The sequence below is a fragment of the Zonotrichia leucophrys genome, chromosome Z (genome assembly GCF_028769735.1).
Source record: "Zonotrichia leucophrys gambelii isolate GWCS_2022_RI chromosome Z, RI_Zleu_2.0, whole genome shotgun sequence".
Classification (NCBI taxonomy): Eukaryota; Metazoa; Chordata; class Aves; order Passeriformes; family Passerellidae; genus Zonotrichia; species Zonotrichia leucophrys.
Genome location: NC_088200.1, coordinates 34,130,776 through 34,152,287, shown reverse-complemented (window position 1 = coordinate 34,152,287; position 21,512 = coordinate 34,130,776). Strand labels below are relative to the sequence as shown.

General features: G+C 40.9%; 1 protein-coding gene across 2 annotated transcripts in view; it reads right to left on the bottom strand.

Moving 5' to 3' along the window:
- Positions 1–330: 330 nt before the first annotated feature.
- SERINC5 (serine incorporator 5) overlaps positions 331–21,512 on the bottom strand; it is a 39,777-nt gene continuing 18,595 nt past the window's right edge. For both annotated transcript variants that reach the window (XM_064735872.1, XM_064735873.1), the window contains 9 exons: positions 21,192–21,274; positions 18,261–18,354; positions 16,432–16,643; positions 15,587–15,682; positions 12,820–12,946; positions 11,164–11,230; positions 8,029–8,068; positions 7,181–7,328; positions 331–6,934 (listed from right to left, as the gene is read on the bottom strand). In XM_064735872.1, coding sequence (XP_064591942.1) covers positions 6,787–6,934; positions 7,181–7,328; positions 8,029–8,068; positions 11,164–11,230; positions 12,820–12,946; positions 15,587–15,682; positions 16,432–16,643; positions 18,261–18,354; positions 21,192–21,274 — 1,015 coding nt within the window. In that variant the 3' untranslated portion in view covers positions 331–6,786. The remainder of the gene's footprint in view (positions 6,935–7,180; positions 7,329–8,028; positions 8,069–11,163; positions 11,231–12,819; positions 12,947–15,586; positions 15,683–16,431; positions 16,644–18,260; positions 18,355–21,191; positions 21,275–21,512) is intronic.

Below are 21,512 nucleotides of genomic sequence, written 5' to 3'. Positions count from 1 at the left end.
AGATCTTTTGTTTGTATTGCAACGGTATCTTACACATCTCAAGGAGCTGGATTGTACAGAACAGATGCCACAGACACATCTGTGAAATCTGCCATCATCCAGTATCACACATCAGAGAAATACAGAAACAACATGGACATTGAAGGCCTCTAATATTCCACACAGCAGCATTTTTTTGTTAAACACTGAAATTTAGTGAAAATAAAAGATCAACCAATTTACTTTTACTGGCTCAGTAACTGCATAACTCATATATTTAGCTTATTTTATAAGTTTCTTCTAGAATGAACTGACTTTGAAAATTTAATGTATCACAACAATTCATTTCAAATGTAAGAAAAATTTTATTGGTCCATTAAACGTTAAATCTAAAACAGTACATTCACTCAGTATACAAAAGGAAGTGTCCATAAAAACCATTAACATGCTAAAAAGGCAAAGCTGTTGACTATTTTACAGGCAAGATCTTACAATTCCGGAATCTTTACCAATCCTTAAAGTCAAACTATTACAGTTACTAAAGACCACAACACTTGCAAAAAAGTTAAATAAACTAGCAAAATTCCACTTCACTGGGCTACAGTTTAATAAAATAAAACCACACATACACACCAAAAAGTTCCCTTGAGATATTAAGAACCTTGAAAAAGACTAATTAAAATCCCCTCACCATTAAGAAAATGTGTTTATATTTTGACAACTATTTTGCATCCAGCTTTTGAACATGGCATATATGAGACTGAACACCACGCATCAGTGGTGAACAAAAAGCAGACACTGAACCCTTATGTTCCTAGTAAATCTTCTCCCAGCTTGTATATTACAAGAAGAATGATTTCATCTGGAAGTTAATTCTCCGCACTTTAAGTTTGCATGGATGTCCAAAGGACATCTAAGCACCTGGACTTGTATCGGCAAGAGGAAAACTAAAGCTACGGTATGTCCAGTGATCCATTACTTCTCCTTAGTTTTGCAAAATTCTTGGCTTTGCACTTTCTTCTTGGCTTCACGCTGAGGCTTCTTTGGCAAAAGCATGGCTGCACTGCTGCACCCTGCAGCTCTGGTGAGCAAATCCCTGGAAGCTTTGGGCTGCTGGAGTGGTTTCAAAGCTGATGAACGTGGCTCTGAACAAGTCTGTGAAAATGTCTGTAGGCTACACACTGGGAACTATCAGGCACTGGCAGGCAGTGGGGAAGCCAACATGGCTTATATCTGATATAAATTCTAACTTTTTAAAAACAACATTATTGAGCAGGTGAGGAAATAATCAAATCCAGATTTGATAAAAACCCCTGAACAAATGGGATTTAAGGCCTACTTGAAACCTACAGAATTTCCTTGGGCATTAGAAAGCAGTCAGCATGCCAGTGTCTCAAAGTTGCTGCTTCAAATTCTGTGTCTACATCCCCATCCTAGGCACTTGGGCACTCTGCCATGAGGATGTAGAAAATGCAGAGAAACACCAGTTCCCAAGCTATGTATCCCATTCTGAGTAAAAAAGCTAAAGCTTTCTAAGCACTTGACCCCTGGCATTCACTTGTACAGTCATGTGAAACACTGAATTTTAACTACTGTTTACAAAACTGAAAACACAAGTAAAATGTCATGGTGTTCATTATGTGTTTCCCTCCCACAAGAACTCGTAGGCCACTCTGGAAAACAAAGAAGCAGTTGTCACAGAGAAAAACTGATCCATGTAATAAACTATGATCCTTGACTCTGCTTCAATGCTGCAGGCTGTCCTGCTATGAAAAGGAAAGGATCAGTAAGACTTGGCAAAGAGGTCTTTGCTAGTTTCTAGCACCAAAGACATCCCATTTGATAGGCAGCAGGTTGTCTGGGAATGAAGGAGGTGAACAGTGCCTTTTAAAAACATATCCAAGGAGAAAAAGGCAAGTAAAACAAGGAGATACAGCCTCCAGGTGAAAGACACTGCTTCTAAAGCCCCGAAGGAAAATGAGAGCAAAATTTTAGCTGTAGATAATCTCAACTCATTTAGCCACAAGGGTATGGTCTTGTGGTATTTTGCTTCATCAACTTAGGAGAAAAGCCTAGCAGTTTATAAAATCTTTACAGTGCAGTTTAAAAACAGTCAATGGATTACTATGTTGCTGATCTGTTCAGAGATGCCCATGATACTGTGGGCTGCTAGCCAAAGTTCAAGCAGCGCACTATCTTAAGTATCCAAGTTTTCCTCACGCCATCATTCAAAGCCAAAGAACTGTTAAAAACCAGCTTTTTCACAAGTGCAATGGTTGCTTCGTTAATAGCAATGTTCTAGCCCAGAAATGGTTGCAGCAGTAGCTGACAAAGCTATTACACATGCGTAATTTATAATCTCAAAGCGCTTATAGACTTGTAAAAAGGTGCTAAAACACAAAATAAATAAATAAATAGACATGCAGTGTTTATGATTCTGTGAGGGGACAATCCCTCTCTCTGGACTACACATACACAAGCAACACTGAATTCTGCATTTCAGAGGAAAGCAGCCCCCAACAAAGGCAGGATTTACCACATCAGCTGGGCACGCAGAAGCTGTTTGAACCTCATGGAAATGCTGGAAGGAGAAAGCTGAGAGTATCACAAACATGCAACACCTCCGATGTGAGACTGCAGCAAAGCTCAGCTGCAAGGGCTGCCTGCACACCTTGAGGAACTATGTGGCCAACAGCAAATGAGGACACCCATCTGCTTTCCGCACATCCCTAGTAAAGTTTTGCTATCTCATTGGTTAGTCCAGTTACGTGGATTCAGACACTTGCTGTCCGAGTCTGTCCCACTTATTTTATCCCAAACAAGAACCGGTCATGACTGTGGCTCTTGGTTGCCTTCACAAAGAAAAGTAAAATTGTTCCAGTCTCAGATGATAGTGCAGCAGTGAAGTCCCATATAGACTTTATGACGGCAAATTTGACAAAGCAGAAAAAAGCCAATAAAACTATTTCACCTTCCCAGTAGGACTTCTGTCAACATTGTCTGTTCCTCAAAAGTCTCCTAAAGATAGCACTAGTTCAAATTTAAACAGAGGAAATTTAGTACAGTACATGTTCTCTGGTCTTGCTGTCTTTGTAAGCTTTCTCGCAGCCCAAATCCACTAGGAGCCAGAAGTGCTGCACTGCTTACGTCTGGGAACAAATTCAATGAACAAACATGGTACAAGGCAGGATAGACACTGTGCTGTGAACTGCCTCAGCAGACAGCCACCTGCACTTTCAGGTATGGGGAGAGAAAGTTAACTGTTTACAGCTTAAATGTAAAAAAATTATTTATTTACAAAAGCATCAGGCTACTTGTGAGTTTTCCCACTTAATTTTCCACTGCACAGTAACACCTGAAGCAGTCTTATCCCCAAAGGTTTGTCAAGCACAGATTGTTTGGTCTTCCATGTGCACTCCAGGTCTGATTGTGCCTTGTACACACTGGTGTAAGCTACAAGGCAGCACCACCCAGTCACAGGCTCAGTCCAGGTTTTCCAGTTCTAGCGCCACCTGCATTAATAGTTATCACAGCAGTAAGTATGAAGGCACTTCCTAACAAGTTTTTTTTTAAGCCCATTTGCATTAACTGTTTGGAATCTATGGGCTGGGAATTCGATTCCTTGACCTGAGCCGAAGATTTTGTTATGTAGTTGCACATGGAAGTTCACAGTACAGATTTTACAGCAAACACTAAGGCTGTAACATTTGCCTGGCCAGCAGGAAGCCTTGTCTTGATGAGGAACTAGAGTCTTTGCACACCCAAGTGCTACTAGTTACTGATTCCTTAGAAAGGCCTGGAAGTCCACAGCTGGATCTAGGGCACCATGGACACACAGGCCCTCAAAGTTATTTATTTTTGGGGGTTCCCCCCACAAGCATTTGCTCAAAGTAGGCAAAACTGTGTAAACAGGCACTGCCCTATTCCTACTCTGTGTACACCTGCAGATCTACACGTCTAAGGTCAGTAGTTAGTAGTAGGGAAGGATGAAGGAGCAGTTCAGTGAGGTGAGTGCTGTGTAAGAAGAATGGACCCACGTCTCACTGTGGACTTTCTTTTTACAGCCTTGCTTCCTCTGTGCAAAACCTATTTCCCTAAACACCAGCATAAGGAGGTGCAGAAAGCCCTGATGCAAATACTAGATAAAATAAGTGTTTCTGTAAACAAGAGCATCCAAGGACCGAGATCAGTATTAAGTTCATCCACAGTTGTGACGGGGATGCCTGAGAGCCAGACAACAAAAACCTTTCACAGCCTGTAACCTGGCATAGTGTGTGCCTTCCTCCATAAAGCTTCTTTCCCTGATTGTTCTGTTACAAAAACCATGGCTAATTTATAAAAAAAGAAAAATTCCAAACAAAACCCCCAGACAAACAAACAAGCAAAAAAACAAACCCCAACCAAGCTTGGTTTCTCATAGTGCAACATCTATGGTACTAGAAGGCAAATCTTGCATGCCTCTTAGGATCAGGCAAGGCATGAGCCTGGACTATTTCAGCTGCAGCACACAACTACAGCACTGGATCAAAACTGTTTGTCAGAATTGCTGCTGTGAGTTAGGTGGGACAACTATCAGTCATCACTGCACAGCCCACAAGCTCTCATCTTAAAGATTGGACAAATAAATGCTTCTGGATTGAAAAAGCATTAATAAAGGCCTACTTCAGCTGCAGAAGTATCTGTGTAGCAAGACTACATGGAGGCAGAAATGTTCTTGCTAGCAGAGCTCTTGGCAGGATCAGAACCTCCCAGCAGAAGCAAATGGAGAGAGGAAAACCTGCCTCCCTCCTCAGAGCTATTTGTTGCTCTTCTAACTCAGTGTCAAAGCCCAGCTTCAATTGCTATTTTTAATTCTTGGTGCAAATAAGAACACCAAGGCAGTCACTGCTGTACAGACTCCTCCTTCCCTCAGATCTCAGGACATGTATTTTGAGGCTCTAATTACTGGGGTAGGTGGCATAAGTAGACAGGACTGCAGACCTGAATATTTTGTTTCAGGTAAGAGTGCACAGGGTAGGGAAGATCACATCTGTAGAAGCTCCAAACAGGACGGAAGCCCTGGGATATCATAACAAAAAGGCAGCTAAAAGTGGCAATGAAAACAAGACGAGAATCAAGATCCAATATGTTAAGATCACTGACCAGGTGGGCATTAGCCATTAATTATTACAACAGAACAACTAAGGCATGCAAATCTTTTGGCCAACCCACTGGCATCCATGTTGTGCTTTTCTTTGACTTGCAGAAAGCAGTGGATGAAGACTTAAGGCTCAATCATATTTTTTTTTAAAAAGAGAGCTGCTAATTGGTTGATATTTCACACTGTACATGTGTGTGAATACACATGTTGCTGAGAGAAGACAAAAACCACCAGCACTAGCTCAAGTCATAAATTCATCCCACCAGAATGCAGATAAATATGGGGGTTCAACATTTTTCAGCATTCAAGGCATTTGAACTGCTGTTTTACCACCAAATCATCTGCTTAAATTAATTTAAAGAAAGGTGACAAGGTAGTGTTTAATATTGTCAAGTCATTTGTGCTAAGGCAGCTGCTTGTTGCATTTGTGTCTTCTAGTTTTGCTTGTCTGACTGCTTACTACAGTGTTTGGAACAGGAGATCTACAAGAGAATTTCTGTCTCCATTAATACATTGGCTGGCTAACTCCCATCCCAAAAGCAAAAGTAATATCAACAGAGGAGTATAAAAATATAGTAGTTAGAAGAAATACTTTCCAACAAACACACAAGCAGAAAAGATGATGACACACTATAGTCCTTTTCTGACCATCAATGCATGTAAAATATTATAAAACTAGTCATGGAAACAGAACTGAAGACTTGGGAGACCTTTAGCGACAAGCTGGAAACAGCAGGGCAGAGAAGTAAATGAGCACCCCACTTTTAAATTTAACAGCAACGGGCAGTGCTCCCTAACTATCATTTTCTCAACAGCAAATGATGTAAATAAACAATGTACCTTATCTTACATCCCCATGCAGTACACTCAACTTTTGAGTGACCTGACAAAGCAAAATTGGGCAAAATTCAGTTTGAGAATTTGCGTGTAGAACTCCCCTTCAGTTATTAACTGGGCTAAATCTGAATTGCATAAAATATCGATGTGCCTTTAAAGTAATAATAGAATAAATACTTTACTATCATTGGTACATTCCTTTCTTAATCTAGGTATAAAATAACTTAATATATTTAATACTTAGATAAACAATTTTTAGTAGATGCTTTGGCAGTCAAATTTTATATATTCTCTTATTTCTACAGAAATACTTAGATATGGTTTTGGAAAAAAAACTATCTGGATACTACTTACAAGTATTATATGCTGTACAAAACAGCAGTCCAAATCATCACTGCAAACTGTAAAAGAAACAGTTAATGAAAGAGTATAAAAAGGAATTAATGCATATTTGCTGGAAGATACCAAACATTCCTGGGAAGTAAGAAGATACTATCTGCACCATGAGTATTTCTTTTCTTGTCAATGTAGCCAGAGAAAGATTGCCAGTTATTTGAAGAGTACTTCACTTATTCCAGTTTATGCAACAACTGTGTATTCTACACACCACACATAAGCATTGTAAAGTTTCAAAACAGATTTGTTCCCTTAGGCAATGCTTGTTCATGATAATAAAAAATGGTAAAAAAAGTCTTCAATCATTTGTTTAGTCTGACTAAAAAGGTAATAACTGGTAGATTATGATAAGTGGGTAATTGGTGTTTCCTCATTCCAAAAAAAAAAGAGAAAAAAAACATAAAGAGAAAAACTTAAAATGACCTTTAGACTGTTCACACTGAGAACTCTCTGGTTGGGCAACAGAGTGGGGCAATAAGAGTCCATAAGTAGAGACAGACACAAACCCAGCAGGAGACCATCTTAATCCAGAAGATAGACCAGGTTCCAGTGAAGAATTTTTCAATCTGAGCACTTTCATAACTGTTAAGGGAAAAAAAAAAATAATGACACAAAAGACTTTAATTAGTTAAACCAAGGATGAAGCAAGGGAGAGCAGCCCTTTATAGAGCAAGATCTTGCTCAAGAATTCCCAAGAAAGACTAGTAATGTCTCTTCAAACTTCTACCATAAGGATTGGAAACACCCACACAGCAGAACTTCCCCTTCACATCTTCCCTCTCAGCACAGAGAGATGTTAATTTGTTGGCATTAAAGAAATACACTTACTGGAACCAATGAGTTACTGTCATCATCACATAGAGAGAAGCCAGGAAGAAAACAAAGTGGAAGTAGGCATAACTGTACACTGTGCCCTTCTTCTCGTCATAAACCACAGTCTGGCCTCCCCTTTTCTCAACATGCTCTTCAGCATCAGCTGTAAGAGACAGGAACAAGAAAGTTTTGCAAATTTAATGAGAACTGAAAACAGCAGCTGGCTTCACAGAGAACACAACAAAACATCAACAGCGTGATTTGGGAAAGTGTGACTGACACAGAGTAACACTTGAACTTTTTCTCACCCACAGGGCATGGGCCTGAACCCTGAGTGAAAAACTGGACTAAAACTGAAATTCTGCCTTGTTAACAGCTTCCTGGTTTACTGAGTAGATTTTGACCACTGAGAGCCCTTAAACTGCTCTACCTGTGCAATATTTTTCTGGCAAGTCCAAGCTGATAAACCTGATTGTAGCAGGTCTGCAAATAGGACACTCCCTTCCTATCTCACTCCTCAACTGCAGTCCCTGCAGAGCTGCTGAGCCATAAGTCCAGCAGCCAGTTACATTCACAGCCATGCCAAAAACAGAGATTACTCTTTGTATGTTGCAGGAATGAAATGTACTTTAAAGAATTATTAACTAGCCTAGTATTCCTAGTATTTTTGAAATGGCGTTGCGACATCTTTTGCTTCTCTCTGTAGTCTAACTTGGAGCACTTCATCTGCTTCAGTTTGCATTCAGTACTCTATTGAATGAGGGTATGAGCAGCTCTCCATCCACAGCTGTGTCCTTACTCTCTCTGTGGCTTTGGTCCACAAGCCACAAATATGGTAAATTGTGCAGAGAAAACATAATTACCGTCTCCGTCAGGTACACAGCAAAAGCAGCAACGAGCTACCTGTGGAACAGACAACAGGAAGGGGGTAAGAACCTGTGCTACAGCAAAGCAGAACGGCTGGGGAAGGAAGGTCTGTTATGTCTAAACTACAGACACTAATTTAGAAAAGTCTGGTTTGCATTTTCAATCAGGACAAAATTTAAATTAGGATTTGCTTAGTAGCTCAGAACAGCAGTTTCCAAGCTTTGGAAAAACCTGCTCAGTAAATCTGAAGAAACGAGCCAGTCTTTAAAAATTGCTCTACCCATTTTACATAACTGTAGGTCCAACACAGATTCAAATAATTATGACAAAATGGTGGAAACGCTACAATAAAGCACATTCATATTTAGAGGACTTATCTATTTAGATGTGTATACAAGTGCTTTTTAGGACATTTAATTTCTGTACGAAGATGAAAGTATAATGAACTTTTAAAGTTCATTATACATGAATTGGAAATTACAACTGTACCAGTGTGAAATGCACCTACTTCTCTTAGCAAGATTTTGCTGAAATAGAGCCAGAATGAGCACAAGAAGAATTAATAAAAGCAGAAACCTGGTTTTACTATTTTATTTAAATTAAGATCTCCATTTTTTTTAACCTGATGGAGAAAGAAAAGCTGAAATTTACACTTTCTGTGTTGAATGGTAATGTAAAAGGAGAAAAGGCGCTGACCATGCAATAAACAAATATAAGAGTATTTCCTGCACCAGACTATGGTAAAAAGCCAGCACTTCCTGCAGTGCATCACAAGTATTATTTGTTCTCACAGTATCCTTCTCTGGGATTTCTTTTGCTTGTGGTCTGATTAAGACAATGAACCCTATTAGGAAAATTCACTTTCCTATTACATCAATCAGTCTTTATACCATGAAAGTGTGTTAACCTTGTTTACTCATATTAGTTCACAGCATACTGTACAATGCAATGAGGAACTGGAATTTTACTGAAGACTTTGTTATTGTTCACACTTAAGTAAAACAAACTAAAGGACCGCCCAGCCCTGTAAATAAGGACATTGCTTCTTGGAAACTTAGAGCTGTCCATGAAGGACAAAACACAGCCCTGGACAGCCAAGGTAAGGCCGGCATCCCATGGCCTCTAAAACACCTTTGAAACCATAGCAGCATCATAGATAAGTAGCTGTCTCAAGACTGACTTAAAGGATGTCTGGATCAACAGACGAGCAGCAAGACTGCTGCAGAAATATAGCTGCTCTGCAAAGTTTTATCAGGATTAGTAATGATGGTGTGGGTGCCAGTGATTAGTAAAATCATGCTGCACCTGAATGCCTGAAGGATAGAAGACCCTTGTATAAGACCACAGTGAATAAATATTTATGCTTTGCACTTCTAAACTTTATGTTTTAGTTTATCCCCTGTTGCAGGGACTGGTTGCATGCTTTCCCAGACAATAGGTCTTTAAAGTAAAATGTCCAGCAGAAACATCAAGTGGGAGGCTCACTGGGAGGTTCGCCCCATATATCCCTGATTACCTGTACTCAGTGGGTTCATGAACTCAAGAAAAGCCAAAAAGTTTATTCTTTCTCAAAAGACTGTCTGAGACTATGTAAACTCCTGATTCTCTACCTCTTTCACCTCTGGTTGTCCCAAGTCTCACCTGCAGTGCCAGCCTGCCTTATGCTGGGGCTGTACTCACATTCTGAAGCAAGCACAGGGGTTCCCTTCAACATTTTACCCAGTTGTAATGTAGTCCTGGTACAGACTGGAATTAGCAACGCTGGCCCACCCACCCTAACCTCTAACACAGCTGCCTCCAGCAGAGTTGACAAACCCTCCCTGAGCTGGAGGCAATCAGAGCGCAGCTGGTCGCTCTTAAGCAGTCCTTTCCTTATATTTACATTTAGTGGCTCTTCTACACTATTTAAAACCCAAAAATTGAGAACTAATCCAGTGGGCAAGTACTCTGGCTGACGAGATGGACCTTCCCAGTGAGGGGCCACATCCCAAATCCATGCCGTGCCATAGGTCCCAGCCTTCCCACTGCTACCCAACAGGGCACAGAACCACAGCTCCGGCAGAGCCTCCTACAGCTGGCAGAGGAGGTGCAGAGGCACAAAGGGTGGCTGTTTTCTCTGCAGTGCTCCCTGTCCTGTCCCTCAGCACGGCGTGGGAAGGCACAGGCCCTGCCAGGACCTGGCTAAGGCAGGCCAGGCCAGGTCTGTGCTCCGTGCCCAGCGGGCAGCGAGGGCTGGGCTGGCACTGGAGCCCTGTCCAGCCACAGCATCCTGCCACAGGGCAGCACCCCAGCACCCTGGCACTCCCACACTGGAATGCCTCCTGATTCCCCACACCCAGCTACTGCAAACACCAAAGGCCTCAGCAGATACCTCGGCGATTTTGAACTCTCACACTTTGATTAAAGACTTGTGAAACAGAAGCTAAAATTGCAGACGCAAGTAACAACAAGGCAGAGAGCTAGGGGTGGAGACTTATCTTCCAAACTAACACATATATTTGAAGAGCATCACTAGCAAGCCTAAGCAAGGGGAAACTTACTTAGCAAAACCCCACTGATTTCCCAGAGTTTTCTGGGTGTACCTAGGACAAGGAAGTCAAAGTAACAGGTAGGTGGAACAAAGAAACTTGTAGAGCTGAAACAGGGACAAGAAATACAATCAGAGATTAAATTATAGGCAAAAAGAAAGCAACTACCTATGTATGGAAATAAAAATAAGAGATAAGAACTTGGGATCTTAGTTGCTATGAGAACAAAGGCAACCAGGACTGAAAACGTTTCAAGAACTCCTCCACTTTTTCTTCTGGTAGCTTTCCAGCACACTTTTCCCTTAAATGACAGGACATGAGCTCATGTTGAACATAAGATTTTCAGGAAGTCTGCAGGATGCTGAATAAACTTCAGAAAATAGAAAATAGTTTCAGAGCATAAAGGGACCTCCACGGGACCAACAAGACCTACAGAAAGGCCAATGTGGATAAATGTTCTGATGAGTCCATACCCAGAGACACACAGCATACATGCTACCAAGAATAGCTTCTCTTTTCAGATGACTGGCCACGAAAACAACAGCAATAAAAGCATGGGGAAAAGTCTACACAAAAAGCCTGTGTGAAGAAGCAAGAACTCACTTCAGTTTCAGCTGTCGCATATATTCCTCTCAGTGCCTCTGAGCTTGCACGTGTTGTTGAGGTCAAACTAGGAGGGAAAGAAGATAGTGTCAAAGCCCTGGGCATAACTACAGCCCCAACAGGGGAACTCTTCAACATCACAGCAAACATAAATAGTCTACTCTCATGTCTCAGCCAAGCATTTGCCTGGATGCTATGATCAAGCACTAAGTATGTGAGAAGTTTGTCCTGCACTAGGTAGAAACCAGCCTGGCAGATGGCCACTGGCCAGCTCAGACTGAATCATGAGCTTAAAAGTAGGTCACTCCAGAAAGGTGATGAATTCACCATCTGACAACAGCAAAATCTAAGTGCTCCAATTTGCAAGCCAGAAGAGATCTCCCCTGCTGTGCACAACCAGTGCATTTATACTCAGTTCACAGCCATCGCTTTGGCTCAGCATTTCTGTAAAGGCTTTGCCAGCAAGCTCACAGGTCTCTGGCAGCCAGTTTTCAAAAGTAAATAACCAGCAACTGTTGTCCATGTACCAGTTCCTAGAAATGACTTTCTTGCATGACTGCAGTTATCTGTGGGGGAATCTTTTCTAATTTCTTCTGACAGAAAACACTTCCTGCCCTGTCCTGCTCTTTTAGGATGTGAAATGCAAACTTCCCATTACCCACAGGAAGGCCTTGGTGTACACACTGAGCTTTGGCAAGCAATGCTTCAAAGCACGCCCCCTGAAGGTATTCTTACCTCCCCAGCTACATGGTACAGTTCAGTGGCAGGCTACATTAATATTGTCTGTGTGCTAAAACACCTCCCTGATGCAATGTAAGTGCCCTTCTAACGTGAACTAGATCCATGATATCCATATTTATCTATTTTGTATCAGAACAAAATGGAACACGTGTATTTGATAAAGAGAAGAATAAGTCTCTTGTTTTCACTTCATAAAAATATGAAGGGGTTTCTGAATGTGAATTTTGAAATGGACTGATTCAGTAGCAGAACCTGCTCAAAAATCTCCAGCAGACAGGCAGTGCTGCCTCCTGGCAAGCTGCACAGCCAAAATAAATGACACACCACCTTTCAATCACTGGCAACTCCCTGTCCCGGAGCATAACTTAATTTATTGAAGTGAGCTGCAATAATATAAGATGAGCATCAAGGGTGAGCAGCACAGGGGTTTTTTTAGAGCAGATCAATGGCAAATCCTGATGGCAATACTGTGGCCATCATTTTTTCAAAGGACACCCTAAACCCTCCCAACAGTTTATTTGTTTTAAAGACCTTCAAGGACAGTTACAGCTTTTGTCAGGAGGCTAAAAAAATTTCAGATAGATTTTTCAGGTAAATGTAACTGTATTGAGCTTTAGAGTTCAACAATGAGATTACTTGGGATCACGGAGAGGTGGAATTTCTTTCCCTCTGCCTCTACATAAATTGCCCTATTTGATTTTAATGAAATATATTTGTTTCAAAAGTTGTATTACCTTGTTGAACATTTTTAGCTAAAACATCTAAAATTCTGAAGCTGAGGAAAATACAAACCTTCCAGCTCAGCTTTATTCCACACTTCTCTGTGACTTTGCATGAGGCCTGCTATAAGCCTTCACTCTTTGGACCCCAACATTGCTTTTAGAGAAAGGTAACTGCACAAACTCCCAGACTTACCAAGAATATAAAATGCAGCCAAACAGAATCGTAGTACCCAAGCCAGTAACCAGGTTTTCATCTCTGTGCAGGCCTTGACTGAATTCAGGTACACAGATTGTGATATTCCTGTTGTTTTCATCCAGGACTTCACAAACAAACAAACACAAAAAAACCAATTTGCAGAGCTCATTTCATTCCATTTTAAAGTAGTCTTCAGACTGAAGGCTTTAACTGAATTTTTATTATCTGACAGTGGATAGATAAATTTCAGTTATTTCTGTCTAGTTCTTAGAAAGATCACAGAGAAAAAATGGGTAAATCTAATCTAGCAGACTCTGTGTTTCAGACAAAACCAAAAATGCAACTTAGTAGGGTACTAAAATTTCCTGTCTGACCACAACAACAAACAAGGGAAAAAACAACTGTTTTGTGACCTAAGAAAGAGGAAATTGGAAGTCTGCCAACACTTCACCCAAGACTACAAAACTATGTAAGACCAAGACAGTACAGACCTCAGACCAAAAATCTCTTTGACAGCAAGGGTGCCTTGAGGACAACTATGAAATCCATACACCGTAAAAAAATGTAGTTGGTAGTTGCCCTGTTCTCAGTCAAATCAATGTTAGGTAAGTTCATGGCAAACATGAGCAACAGGGCTGGGACCCCACAGTAAGTAACAGCCCCTCACACATTCTCTAGCACATGCTACTGTGAAAGTTGACAACCAAATGTGGAGTCCTTACCACACAGACAGGCAAAGAAGGAGCATCTCTAAGAGCAGATGACAACTGTGAAAATTCTCAGGCATGGAAAGACAAGGAGGCCTGAGAGTGTGCTTGATGCATACTCTAACAAATGCAATAGCCACACTTGCAATATATACAAGAAGAATTAGAATATTCACTTAACTGCTGAAGACTTTGTCTGTGACAAGCATGAAGCAACACATGCTTGTCTGTGACAAGCATGAAGGCATATGATTTAATTCCACATATTACTTTCTTGACCTTCTTCTTTTTACACTGTGGACAGGCTTTTGAGTAACTCAGATGCCTTCTAAATTCAACTTTATATTAATTCAAAACATGGCTAAAGTTCCATAAGTAAATCTTACACCTAAATACTGTCTGGTTTACTTCCTAACTCTAGAATAATCCCGTGTGTATATCTGTACCTACACAAGTATGACAGACTTTTTCCCCCACCTCTCCCCTTTCTTCTTGAGAGATCTCTGTATAAACTTTTCCTTCCTGCCCTAGGACTTATTTTCCTCTAGCTACTGTTGTTTCAGCTATTGAACACTTAAAAGTTGAGCAATAATAACGAACGAGTGTACTAACTCAAACCATAAAAATCTTCTCTAAGCAAAAAAAATGCTCCCAGTGCAAACATAGGAATCTGACATTTATTTGGGTAAAGGAAAGTTTGAACTGAGCTGTAAAGTCTTGCTCTGGTTTTGCTGTGTCAAGAACTTAAAACTCTAGTGAGTTCCATACTCCTGAACTGCAATACTAGTGGCTGAAAGGCAAGTGGAGTTCAAGAGCTCTGCTGAAGAACAGCATCATCTCAGCTGCAGCATAACTCTGAGACTCAACTCCAAGTCCTTTCTTTGAATACTTCCTCTCAAAACAAAATACAAGTGGTGTTTTTTGCTTCATTACGAGTCCAGGCCTACCCAGCAGACTAATTCTAGGAGGAAAAAGTGTCATATTAGTATCCACTTTGTTGGCCAGCACATGCTAACTGGACCTTGTAAACTTTTGGATGGAGCTGATCATCCAGCTCCTTTAGAGGAATCCAAGAGCCATTTGTTCCAACCCTCTCCTATCATGTGACCTAAGACATCATGTGTTTTGTCATACTCAGTATTAAGACAACGTGTACTTGTCACAGGAGGAATCGACTACAAGACTTTGGGAAATTTGTTCACAGGAAATGGTGCAACAGATTCAACTCATCCAAGGTAAGTGAAGTGCCCCTAGACCAAAGCATTTAACAGGGAGAGTGCCAATTGCAGAGTCTCTTGGCTGCACAGATTTATTGGTACGGTTTGCAATTTTTCCTGTGAAGACCAAACCCAGCACTTCTATATCCCTGAATCTGTTAGTCCAGGTTTGCTAAATTCTTGCTTTTAATACACAACATGTTTAAAAGCATTTACATTGTGAAAAATGCATATTTTATGATTGGCATTTTGCAATCATTAAAACAAATATTATATGTGTTATGTTAAAAGGTATGCTGTATTAATTTTCTTAGGCTATAATATAATGTTAAAATAGAAACTTTGCTATGTAAGATACTTTTTTGAAAGAGAGGAATGAGGTACTCCAGATAGCAGCCACAGGACACCTAAATCTTTCAGAGAAAAATAATTTATTGCTCTCTTATCAGAAAGAAACTAACCTCTTCCCACCTCATTCAGCCCTGAAGAGTCAGGATTAAGAGGAAGAAGTTGACACTGACCAGACAGAATCCTGTGTTTGAATGGAATTTATGCATCAGGTATGAGGTGTATGAATACACAACCGGTTATTGTTTTCAAGGGTTAATCCTCTGTTAATTTGTGTCCTTTTTTGGGCTCATTCTGCCCAGAGAAAGATACCCAGACCATTCATAACTCTTTGTTCTTATTGTCTCATATTGTCCTAATCCTAATTGTCCAAATTTTTATTACTCTAATTTTATTACTATTTTTATAACAATTTTATTACTATTAAACTTTTAAAATTTTAAAAACAAACGATTGGCATTTTTCACATACATGAAGCAGTAGATAACTTACTTGTTTCTGGTGGTTTGCTGGATAGTGCTGAAAAAGTGAGGTACATGACATAGCAGCTGATGACTCCTGACTGCAGCAAGCCAGAGTGGGGCTGGCCTTTACAAGAACGAGGAAGATTAATTATTTTTGTAGTCACTTTTGCAAACTAAAAAATAAATTTATATATTTTAAAGAACAGCACATCAGTACTTTTTTTTCACTTTAAGCAGTTAGTAAGTGTTTGAGGCAGTTAAGATACAGTTCCACTGTCCAATAAAGAGAAAGAAGTCTATCCCTTAGTTCTATGGGCTGTTTTAGGAAAGCATTAGTGATTCCTGTGTAAGTAAAGAACCACCTCTGTGCTTTTGCAAAACAGAGCTGCTTTTCAAATGCTGCCACAATAATTTTATTTGCCTGTAAAATCTCTGTTGGAGTCACACTACTATTTTCAGCCCAATGCGTGCAAAATACTAACAGCACACAAAGTATAAAATACTGCTGTTAACTCCACCAGCCCCAAACTTTACAAACAATAAATCCCAAGAAGTCAAAGGTAAATAGTAAAAGAGTAGTGAGTTTGAGAGCTACCACAGCCAGACCTAGGTAAGTTTCACAACACAGTGGCAGCCATCAGCAGGTGGGTGTTCTCTACACTATGTGCCTGATAGAACACCCAGAATGTGTGAACCCACACCTCTGCAGTTTCAGCAGTCAAGCTGACAAGGAGCAACCTAGCACAAGGTAGATAAAGAGCCAAGAGCAGCACCAGCTCTGAACTACCAGTAGACTTTGTGCCCAGACATGGCTGATGGCACACGACCGGGGCAGCACCAAAGGCCAGGAGGAGAGCAGGCCCGGGGACTCACGGTTCTGGACGCAGGGCGAAATGGCCACCAGGGACACCAGGAGGCACAGGCCACCGTTCACCCCGATCAGCACCTTGTTGTGCAGGCAGCCCTCCGGGCGCGTGTAGAACAGAGCCATGAGCACCAGGGCTGCCACAGCAATGGAGTACAGCGTGAGAGTCACCAGGGCAAGCAGGCCGTTCCACACCTGCTTGTGGTTTGCCCCTGCAGTCCTGCGGAGAGAGAGACAAGCATCCTATCTTTGTCTTCCCTTGCCCAGAACATAAAACTCTAACAGCTGAAGAGTTCATATCCTCAAAGACAAAAGACAGTGTTTCCTTTCCCAAAGCACGCCTGCGTCACTACACCAGATTCTTGCAAGGTTTCTACCCATGAAATAGAGGGAAACATTCCTTAGCATCTGTGTTTATCTTCTGTACCATCACAATCAGCTCCTTCTGATTATAATTTCAGCCCAGTAATTATAATAATTATAGCCCAGTGTTGACTCCCAGAACTCCCAGGAGTTCTCTGGGATCAGCCCATCAGCATATCTCAGCTCAATACTTCAGGCATTTCCTCAGCACCAGCTCCAAGTACCCCAGGCTGGGCTAGCGAGTGGTGCTCTCCACACAATGAAACCAGAGGTTTATTGCTCATGGCATAGCCTCTCTTCTGCTCCTTGTACTACCTTGAAAGTTTTTAGACTCAAACGGAGAGGAGGCTTTTTGAGTGAAAGAGTAGTACTCTTTCACTCAAAAAGCCTCCTCTCCGTTTGAGTCTAACCGACGGACTCCCTCAGCTAAAGAATGGTTCATCTTGTTTTCCTTTCTTCACCTTCTAAACATCTCTTGCAAAGCCCACCAGGGTTTAAAAGGAGCAACTAAAACAGCTGTTTTGAAAGAATGGGCTGTTTTATAGATGGAAGGTCTTTTCAGTGGGGTTTTTTCCCTGTGGTTTTGTGGAAACAGTATTTATTTTAAAAGACTATCTAATGTAAAGAGAGCTAAAGTTAAATGCTGGTGCAGGAATTCTTTCATCCACAAAAAACCAGCTACAGTAATTAGCACTAAAAATATCTGTGGTATAAGGAGTTCTCACCTCTTCCTCCCTGAAACAGGAATTTATCAAAGCCGAAGGATTGCTAAAACTCTTTCTTAGCAGGTATTTTAAGAAAGAGCTGCAAGAGTTTGTAGAGGAGGGAGACAGAAAGGGTGGAGGCAGGAGAATACATGTGACAAGAAAACTTAAATATTTTAATTTGATGCGAGGTGAAGGGCTAGGACAGTAATAGAAAATATACTTGAACCAAAAATGAAGTCAATGCCCAAATATTGTATATCCAGGTTGATAATGGAATCTTGCCTATTTATATGACAAGAAAGAAGTTGAACACAAATTAGCAGTCTTCATTTGAGAAAGAAAATTGATGTGCATTAAGCTGACATAGACAAAGCAGGATTTATCAGTTCACAACTTTGCACATGGTTTCACTATTACATTTTTGCAACTCCAGTTTTATTCTCTTGCACCACTCCACTTAGCAGATGTATTTTCATATAAAATATATAATAACTTTAAAGTAAGAAATTTTTGCATCCAGACACACTACTACTTAACGGAAGCCAAGCAGTTCAGGTAAGAATAAACCAGCAGAGTAGAAGTGAGCAATAAGGAAACATTTCTGTGGGGCAAGGAGAAGGTAGATGAATCAAATATGAACAGCTCTGATTCAAGTGTCTGCTTTCAAAAATTACATCTAAGACACATCTACATTCTTTGTTACGAGAAAAATATTGGTCAGGAGTCCACCAGAATTTTAAGGAAATAACTGCTTTCCCAACACATACCAATTTTTATTCCACTTGTGTGCGAACTCAACCAGCAGGATGAGCTGAATGGCAATGAAAAGGAACCCTCCTGTTGCTCCTACATAGCGCCAGGCTGCAAGGCAGAGAGGCAGAAAATAGGTCAAACGCCTTTCCCTTGAGAGAAAATGGATTTATTGTCTATGCAGTGAAGCTGTTAATGTGGTTGAATATCTCAAGCTCAACAAATGTAGCAGGAGATTTCAGATGAAAGGCCAGCTCAGTTAACTCAAGATTAGCTCCTTTATGAATTCAGCTTGCAACCCGCTACATTTTCAATATAATCATGTCAGGACAGCTAATGGGTTTCCCTAACCTAGAAAATTTTTGTGGAGCCTATGAGTTACTACATTAAGACAGAAAATACTGAAACCTTTATTTGTGACTGACAGAAAGGAGGTGGTGTGAAGGCTTTCCACAGGAATCTAAACCCTGAAATTGAAGGTACTGGAACCCAGTCATTACTAAAACGGGCAATTTCTTCTCCTCCAGATTCCACTACCACAGAAAAACAAAGGTGGGGTTTATCTATTCACAAATGCTGTTCCGAGCCACTCCCAAGGAACACTTAGTATTCACTGACTGGTTTTAGGACAGGTTATTTGGGTACTTAACTGTTGACCTATATATACTGCATTTGGGCAGCTGCTTGGATGTTTTAGACAACAGATTTCTTACATGCATTTTATTTTAAATTTTAGCTGTATATACAGCTTGTGCTGCTCTGCAGTACACAGCCTACAAATTACTCCAGGTGTGCAACTGATTTCAATGAAGAAAAGACCAAGGAAGTGCATTAGCAATATTCAGCCATATCCTTCCATTGTGCTTTCCTTTTGAAAAAAAGCCTGTGTAAGTTAAGAGGAAGGATGGAACAGTCAGGGCTCATTTCCATTAGCAGTTGATGTAGAGATTTTTATTTTCTTACTCTATCATAAGCTCATTATTTAAAAGCAAGCAAAAATGTCATTGTCTGGTTTGCTAAACACATTGTATGCACTTGACAAGCTTCTTCAAACATACAAAACAAAAAAACAGATGAAGTTATTCTGTAAAAAGTACATAAAAACAGGCAGGGCACAAAGTGGCATGTGTATTTGGGAAAGGGAGAGTAGGAAAGGTCAGATCACCAATGGAGTGAACAATTAAACAGACTTTCCTGGTCTCCCTCTACCACGGTATACTGCAGACATTTATGGATCAATCAAAATTAAGAACAGCATAGCCAGGGTGGATTTAGCACTACAACCCACAGAAACCTACTGCTTGCACATAATCTTCCTCCTCCACAATTAACAAACTGCTTGGGAAACATGGCAAGAGATTTTATTTTTCAAGAAAAAAAAGCAGTTGGGAGAATGACCCTCTCCAGCTAAAAAAACCCTAAACAAAACCAAGAAACCAATAGACAGTGTAAGTTTCTTGAAAGGAGGGGAGAAAATCCCACAAACATATCATATCCAAACTATCTGTAAATTTCAAATTCAGGGGCAGACTAGAGGTCAGTTTAGCAGGAGTCGCAGAATACAGCTTTGGAGTGAAAAGTCATGAGCTAGTTTGGGAAAGAAAGCTTGTAATGCTGTATCTCCAGACTACATTAGACTGCTGTTGAGAATCAGCACAGAAAAATTCTATTTCTCTTCTTCTGAAAACACATCAGTTCCTGAAGATGTTTCACCATGACAAGGGCCACTTGCAAAGATGACAGGCAGTCTCACCTGCTCATGAGCACAAGGCATTGCACTGCATCTACATCTAAACCAAACAGAATGAGTCCTAAGGACAAACACATACAGCCAGGCCACAGCTTCAGAGAGGACATGGAAGAGAGCCTCAAACTGAGCCAGGGCCAAACAAACAGACAGCAAAAGCAAGAAGCTGAATTATACTTGTCAGTGGTTTACTTGTAGTGGTTTTTACTTTCATTTCCCAGAGTACTGAGCTCATAGTCTGCCTGCCCACTCGATTCTCTTCCTCATGTTACTCCTTCCTCCTGCCCTTTTAAACATCCTGGCTAGAGCAGATGGGCCTTGAGAACAAGGTAACCAAGCAAGTCTTTGTGGAAGCAGGCAGCATACACAACTGCTCCTTTGCTCTACTGATCCCATTCCATTCCCCATCACCTGTTCAGACCCAGCAGCTTAAGGGCTTACAAGGACCTGCAAGATGTACTTACTGCAAATGCAGGAGAACAAACTCATCTTGGTATCACCAGGATTTTTGCTCCTAGCCCACAAGATTTCTGTGATAAACTCCCCTCCCAGCTGGCACTTCAGTACTGGGCTAGCACCAGCATGCCTGTGCCCTGCCAGCATTCCTTCCAAAACTGGAAATGCTTCTGAAATGGCATCCTCAGCAGGGCACACGTACCAGGGGCCAAGAACTAATTTTACTTTACGGCATGTACACCTGCAACCTGAAAACTAACAACATCCCAAATTCTTTTGGGGCACTGCAAGTTTCCAGTGCCCAGCAGGTTACTGTGCCTCCTGGAGCACTGGCATCTCTCCACTGTGCAGCCTGACTGCTGCACCATGCCAGAGCTACCCTGCACAAGCCAAACTAATACGCAGCTCTGTGCTCTTGAGTGAACAACTCCTTCTGCACCATTATAGTTCCATATTTCTTAAAGAACTGGCAAGAATTCCTGAAGAATTGCTGCAGTGGTATCGTTACCTACCACTCTGGCCTGCTCTTGGTCAGAAAAAAAACATGCTGCTCCCTGCACATTCACATGAAGACCATGTAGTTTGCACACAGAGTGTTCCCCCCAAACACTGGTTTTGCATCTGGCCTGTAAAGGCTTTACTTGAAGAAACAAGGCAATATTAATGTTGATCAGACTTCTCAGATTTCTAACCAGTCACAAGATAGTAGAGAATGAACCAGCATAACAAAAATACGAGGACATACCATTGAGGAAAGTGTCCTGATCAGGAATGAAGAAGGCTCCTGAGCACATTGCTGCCAGAACTATAAGTTTGATAAGCCAGAATCTGTATGAGAGAAAAAAAACATCTGGTTGTAATAGGAATTAGAGATTTTTAGCTTTAGTACCTCAAGAAATCTTTATTTAAAAAGTAACGAGGAAAAAAACCCATCCTTTGATGACTGATTACTACTTCACTTAGTTTTCACTTGACCACATTATTTCTAAAAACAAGAGCAAAGTGAAGATTTTTGAGTTGTGGGGTTTTTTTCTGCCTAGTACTACATCTAAGTAGAAAGTTTGTG